Raw genomic sequence first — 6,887 nt, 5'->3', positions numbered from 1 at the left:
GCTGCGTCCGCACATGCATGCGTGCCCGCCATGTTGCGCTCCTGTCCTGCCCGGCCGCGCGCCGCGCGTGATCTGCGGTGCCACGTCGGGGCATCGGCATTCGGCGCGCCGTGCGGGCGCAGGCTTTGGCCGGACATGCGGCGTCCGTCGTGGCCTACTCGGATTCCAAGGTTTGCCGCTGCCGATCCATCCAAGCGCGCGCAAGGCGTAGCCGGCGCCGAAACGCGCGTGGCTACCCCCACGCCTGGCCCTGCGTGTTGCATGCAGTGCGTCCCTGCCCTGCCCCGTCTCTCCGTCTCCGGTCACGCAGGCCTGCCGCCGGAGGGTGGGCAGAGCGCGGAGGGGTGCCGATCGCGCGACGGGAAGCCCTGCGGTGGGCTCGTTTGACGTTCCTCGCCACGATTCCCCTGCTGGCTGCTGCAGTGCAGTGCACGCTTGTGGAGCTACAGGCTACGGTCCCTCCCTCCCAACTCCCGCGCATCTACTACATCTACATCTACTCCCCGGCGGATACGGTGGAGGTGCGCCCATGCACGCGCGCACGGTGGCGTACGGGCGGCGTGCTCCATGGGCGTCGGCCCCGGCCGGTTCCGGCTTGGTCCCGGGCACCCACCGGGAGGAGCCCAGTCCGGTCCGGACCGGTCCATTCCAACTGCATGCACGAAATGCACGAATGATGCGCTCATGCACTTGCTCCACAGCGCCTTGATCGGCCTCCTTCGCTTATTCATCCCAATTTAATAGCCCACGACGGCCGGCGCCCGGCGGCGGGGACCCGAACGCGATGCACGGGGACAAATTAGTAGCGGTAGGGGCTAGCAAGGGAGTAGTAGTAATCAGTGTAACGCGTTCGTCCTCCCAACGTGATCGATCATCGCGGATCGCTTCCCTCGATCTCCCGCCCACTTGGAACCTGAAGATCGGGAGAAGCACAAATGCATCCACGGCCACGCCCCCACGCTCTCCGGAGAGACACGGCCGCCCAGACCCGGTGACAGGCATGCCCCGCCCCCTGGAGCTCGTCGTGCTCAGTCAGCCCTGCCGGCGGCTGCAGGGACCACCTACCTGACGCCATTCCATTTCTATATTTCTGGTTCGGCTGGTTCACGGCGGCCTCGCCCCGACAATGAAGCAAGGCCACGGTTCCGACAGGCGAGCACGCGTGCCCCTGTCCTCGTCGCCATGGGCAAGGCGGCAAGATGAAGGCCGGTGAATAGTTCCGGAGTTAAGGAGACCCCGCCCTGCGACCCAACCAGGCAGCACCGGACAACGCAGCACCGAGAGCACGAGGTCGAAATAAATTGCACGAGTAGCTCCCGAGCAGCGGCATTTAACCAGCCATCCCATCTCCGGCCATGGCCATGGCGAATCTGGCAGCGGCATATGGAGGGCGACACGTCCCGGTGCGGCGGCCCTGAATAAATGGGGCACGCGATCGTCAAACACGACAATGCTGCATGTCCGTCCGCCCGCCCGTCCGTCCGTCCATGACACCACCCACACTACACCTAGAGCTATTTAGTAGTACTAGAGAGAAGAGGATCATCGCCATTAAAAGCCGCAACCAAAACGGGCCCTCTGCCTTGCTCGCCTTTGCTTCCCAAAGCCCTTTGCTGGGCATGCAAAGAGCAGTAATCAGTGCCGAAAACGCACAAAGCCCTCCCGCCCCGTCCTTCGATGAAAGTTGCTACAGTCGGGAGAAAGAAAGAAAGAAAGAAATTCGTTTATACTACAAAGCGGCACATGCATGGCCTGCCCATGGTGAGGACGGAGGACGGACGGACATGACCTGACTACCTGAGGAGGAGGAGCTGGCTGCCCTTTTGGTCCTTGGCCTAGTATTTTGAGAGTTTTCCGGGGCGATGCCGCCGCGGTCAAAGGGAAAGGCAACTGCACGCACAGTGATCGCCGCGCCGCGCCATTGTTTATTCGGCGACACGGCTGGGGTTGGGCCTTCGGCGTCGCTTTTCCCTTCGGTTCCCGCGGGTTGTTTCGGGGCGCGACACCACACGACACGGTGACAGCCTTGGAACGGGGACGGCCGGGCCAGCGCCTCCTCCGCCCCCCGCTGGATGGATGTTCTTCCCTTCCCACCCACGATTAGTTTACGCCCCCATCATTTCGTGACAGTACAGTGGCAGGGGAGCACCCAAACACTTTCTTCTCCTTAATTCCGCCTGCAGCCTCGTCCGGCCCTCTTGCCGCCGCTTGTTCTCTCCTCACCCCAGCCTGCCCAGGTACTACAAATGGAGTCCTTTTCATACCCGGAAATGCCGAGCAGTGAAAGAAAGCATAATTTTGGGTGCAAGCATGATCACCACGGCGCCAGATTGTCTGGAGTTGTTGAGCCACACCAATAACTTCGCTACCGATCCTCGGCAGATCCTGCCTTGCTGGAAATGGGCCAAGCGGATCCGGGCATAGTACAAGGAGGGGGCGCAACTGCCTCCTCTAACGAACAAGAGGCAGCGGAAATGGGGGACGAGACGAACGTGATGAGAGTAACATGGGATTGATGAATGAATGATGACAACAGGTACTTCTAAATATAACATGTCCATGAGGATCCATCCAGCGATCGCAACAATGTACAGACAAATTTACAGAGCAGCAGCAGCAGCAGATTGTATCATCCATTTTTCTCCTCTGCCCTACCCTCAACACAACCATCAAACGATGCCATTATATCATCCATACCATACCCAACCTTCCTCTCCCAGCTACTGTACCGTCGCAAAATCAAGCTCACTTTGGGTTTTTAATTTTAATTTTAATTAAACAAATGCGGGAATGCGAACCAAAAACCACAAAACCAATGGAATTAAAGAACGAAAACCAAAAAGGCGGTTTATCTTCTTCTTCTTCTTCTTCTTCTATCATCATCGGGGACTGACTCCAATGGCGGTGTCATGGACTGTAGGCCTCAGAGGGACTCGCCGGCGCTGCTCTTCACCTTGGATCTGTAGAGGAGCTTCTTCTTCTTCGACGCCGCGTTGCTGACCGTCAGCACGATCTTGCCGGCCTCGCCGGCCTTGAAGCTGCCCTTCATGATGGGCTCCTCGTTCGCGGGGACCTTCCTCGTCTTCTGCACGATCACGGTGTACGCGCCCTCGGCGTCCGGGGTGAACTCCGCGCCGTGGCTCACCTCCCAGCCCAGCACCCGCAGCTCCCATACAATCGTTGAGTTCTACAACGGCAGATGGACAATTATGTAAGTTTTGAACGATCAATGCATTAGAGGAATTCATAAGCGATCACCAATTTATAATGCAAATGAGGCTAACCTCGGTGACAGGGATCTCGATGGCTTCTTTGGATGAAGCTTTGATAGTGAGCTCGGTGACAGAGTCGGAGGTGGTGAAATCAGGGTCATCTTCCTTGAAGAGGCCTCCGAATTGGACGGGGACTTGCTCGGGCGCGATGTATCTGAATTTTTGTTACAGAAGATGAACACTAGCTGAGAACATGATCCCTCGGCAATCCAACAATGAAAACTGAAACTTATAAGCATATCGTGCACAATACCTGAAGAGGGTCTCGGGTGACTTGGCCTGGCTGGCGAACACGAACTTGCTCTTGGTGCGCTGGGTGAGGAAAGGGCTCATCATTTTGTTGGCAGCCAGATACCACCATGGCACGTTGATGAACACCTGCATAGACACCATGATCCAGCCAAACTTATGATCCAATTCCACTTAAACTACTGCAATTAACTACGAATTGGTATAGTAAAAGAATGTTACAACTCAGAATTGGGAAAAGTATGAGCAAAAGGAAAAGATCCCCAATTCGCGCTATGATGATGACCAAAGCCCGCCCACGCCAAAAGACATGAGTCAACTCAATCCAGGACTCAAATTTGAAAGCATAAAGGTCTGCCCTTTAGCGCAGTGCCCAAAGAACACGCTTTGGGCTCAATCATTCACTCCCAACGTTAAACTGTGAACGGATAGAAACTGAATCTTCGGCACAAACGGCTAGCCACAGCTAAATTTCGATGCACAATGTCACAATGTTGGATCACAGTTACTGCTGCAGCTGTGAAATTGGAAATACTACCAAGTAATTCGATGGCGGAGAGAAGAAGCGTTAGTACCTTCTTGGCGATGAACTCGGGGTAGTTGTCCTGGAGCAGGGCGACGGCCTGGCGGGTGACGGCGCGGTGCTTGCCGAGCATGGGCGGCGAGTTCTTGAGGTCGGTGACCTGCACCATGGAGCAGATGCCGCTGGGCGCGAAGTCCAGCTGCGACAGGATGCCGCGCTCCAGCAGCTGGATGCGCCACTTGAGGAACCGCTCCCGCTTCTCCTCGTCGCCGAACGCCTTCTCGTACACCTCCTTGTCCTGGAACTCGCCGTACACGTTGTAGCACACCGGGTGGCCCTCCCGGTCCGCGCCGCGGTAGAACACCACCTTCTCCAGCTCCGGGAACGCCAGGTCCGCCTCCAGGAGCGACTCGATGCCGAAGCGCTTCCGCCACAGCACGGCGGACCGGAGCATCGCCATCGCCTCCTTCACCTTGAACTCCCGCGCGCGCAGGAACTTGAGCAGCACCGCGTCCGTGCGCTCGTCGTCGCCCACCAGCGGCACGCCCCAGATGAACACCGGCTCGGGCGCGGCTGCCTCCGCCTCCGGTGCCTGCTCTGTGGTGGCGGCGGCGGCGGCGGCGGCTTCCTCGACCTGTTCCGCCGTCTTGGTGCCCTCCTCGGCGGCTACGACGGCTTCGTCCTCCGTCTTTGGCTCGGCCGGCTTGGCCTCCTCGGCCTTGGGTGCCTCCTTGGCCGGCTCCTCGGCTGCTGCCTCGGCAGCGACCTCAGCCTTGGCCTCCTCGGCTGCCGGCTCCGCCGCCGCCTCGGCCTTGGGCTCCTCCTTGGCCGGCTCCTCAGCCTTGGGCTCCTCCTTGGCTGGTTCTTCCGCCTTGGCCGGCTCCTCGGCCTTGGCCTCCTCCTTGGCCGGCGCCTCCGTCTTGGTCTCCTCTGCGGCGGCCTCAGTCTTGGCCTTGGGCGGCGGCGGGGGAGGGGGCAGATTGAACTCACCGGCGGCGAGCGCGGCGACGATCAGCTCCTTGAACTCATCAAGCGCCTTCTTCTCCGGGTCAGGCAGGTCGGCGACGAGGTTGCTCTCCTCCTTGAAGGAGCCGGTGGCCTCGACGGCGCCCCCGTCGTCGGCGACGGCGGCCGCCTCCTCGGCCTCCGCCTCCGCCGCGGGCTCCTCGGCCTTCTTCTCCACCTCCGCCGGCGCCTTCTCGGCGACGACCACCTCCGTGGCCGCGGCGGCGGCCTGTGGCTGCGGCTCCTCTGCCATCTCCGCGAGCTGTTTCAAGCTTTTGCGATGAAGAAAGACAGAGCAGGGGAGAGAGACGGAGGGGGAGAGAGAGCACGGGAGGGAGGGGGAGAGAGAAAGCTTGGGGTGTTGTGCTGGGACTAGGGTTTGGGGAGGGGAGATATAGGGCGGGGGCGGGGGCGGGGGCGGAGGCGGAGGCGGAGCAAGGCTGTCAGAGTGGGGAGGCCAGCTTTGCTTGCGGCTGCGCTCTTGCGCTGGCCGGACGGAAGAGGAGAACCGGACCGGACCAGAGCAAGGAAGGTGGCGCGCCCCGCGTGGGGCCCCGCGTCATGCAACGGATTTGTTCCAATTGATGACGCGTTAATTGCGGCGATTTCTTTCTTGCTGGATGATTTGTTTTCTTGTGTCGGGGTGGAAATGAGATGGACGGTGGCGGAGGTATCATCAGTGGGTGCGTATTACTGCCTCCGTTTCAAAATGCATTGATTACATAGCAATACAACATGTCTAATTTGGGGCTTTAAATTCATAGCTTCGTGCGAAGTGAGCGTAGTTCGGATGGCTAGTTTGTTGTGACGGAACCAACCCGTCAGGGTTTAAGTCTTAGACTTGGCATTGGTGATCGTACTTTTCTTAATTTATTTCAGGCTTTTCGACGATGTGTGTTTAGTGAGAGAAGATGTTTCCATCGACTATGAAGGTGTTTGCGACGACTTCGTCAATTTCAAGATGATGTGCCGTCTAAGTCTCTCGAAAGTGCTCATAAGAGTAATGTGTATGTGTGTGTTCATAGGGATGAGTGTATTGTGCGTATGTATGAGTGTCTGCGTATCTACTATGTTTGAAAAAAAAATCATAGCTTTGTGATACTCCGGTATTTTGCCATCTCCTCGACAAATTGAGGGGAGAAACCCTACCGAGCACCTTGACGGTATGCCGGATTTGGGGTCACTCATCACGTCATGTTCCGGTCAGGTGGGCCGGCCGAGCACCCCATGTCGGTTAGTCACTGGGCCAAATTAGGAGGCCCATGGTGTATAAAAGAAAGCCTCCCGAAGACTTGGTGCATGCTCCATTTTCCCTAACCTAATCTCACTCAAAAAGTTTCTTCATGGATGTGCCAAACTAGGGGGGCTCCCTAGATACAGTAAGCTTCATAGTGCGGATGCGGTAGTGGACTCTTCAGCGTGTGTGTGGGTCGTCGTGGTCAACTTATGTGGTGATGGAGTTGGAGGTGTGTGGTGGCGAGTGAAGGAAATATGCTCTAGAGGCAATAATAAAGTTATTATTTATTTCCTTATATCATGATAAATGTTTATTATTAATCCTAGAATTGTATTAACAGGAAACGTAATACATGTGTGAATATATAGACAAACAGAGTGTCACTAGTATGTCTCTACTTGACTAGCTCGTTGATCAAAGATGGTTATGTTTTCTAGCCATAGACATGAATTGTCATTTGATTAACGGGGTCACATCATTAGGAGAATGATGTGATTGACTTGACCCATTCCATTAGCTTAGCACTTGATCGTTTAGTATGTTGCTATTGCTTTCTTCATGACTTATACATGTTCCTATGACTATGAGATTATGCAACTCC

At 56.8% G+C, this 6,887-nt stretch overlaps 1 protein-coding gene across 1 annotated transcript; it reads right to left on the bottom strand.

Annotated features, from left to right (window-relative positions):
• Positions 1-2,520: 2,520 nt before the first annotated feature.
• Positions 2,521-5,420, bottom strand: LOC119269766 (patellin-3-like). The gene is made up of 4 exons (XM_037551684.1): positions 4,097-5,420; positions 3,526-3,650; positions 3,285-3,426; positions 2,521-3,187 (listed from the first exon to the last, which is right to left on the bottom strand). The coding sequence occupies exons 1-4, from the start codon at positions 5,300-5,302 to the stop codon at positions 2,924-2,926; spliced, it is 1,737 nt and encodes a 578-aa protein (XP_037407581.1). The 5' UTR covers positions 5,303-5,420; the 3' UTR covers positions 2,521-2,923.
• Between the last annotated feature and the right edge of the window lie 1,467 nt (positions 5,421-6,887).

This window comes from Triticum dicoccoides, chromosome 3A, assembly GCF_002162155.2.
Source record: "Triticum dicoccoides isolate Atlit2015 ecotype Zavitan chromosome 3A, WEW_v2.0, whole genome shotgun sequence".
In the NCBI taxonomy this organism is placed as follows: Eukaryota; Viridiplantae; Streptophyta; class Magnoliopsida; order Poales; family Poaceae; genus Triticum; species Triticum dicoccoides.
The sequence above is the reverse complement of the archived record's forward strand: the minus strand, read 5'-3'. Positions and strand labels throughout refer to the sequence as shown.

What these genes read in the sequence shown, in the direction of transcription:
- LOC119269766 (XM_037551684.1), bottom strand. Translation starts at nt 5,302, where the DNA reads ATGGCAGAGGAGCCGCAGCCACAGGCCGCCGCCGCGGCCACGGAGGTG. An exon ending in CCGAGTTCATCGCCAAGAAG is followed by an intron (nt 3,651 to 4,096) that starts GTACTAACGCTT and finishes GTGTCTATGCAG; the next exon opens with GTGTTCATCAACGTGCCATG. An exon ending in TCACCCGAGACCCTCTTCAG is followed by an intron (nt 3,427 to 3,525) that starts GTATTGTGCACG and finishes ACAAAAATTCAG; the next exon opens with ATACATCGCGCCCGAGCAAG.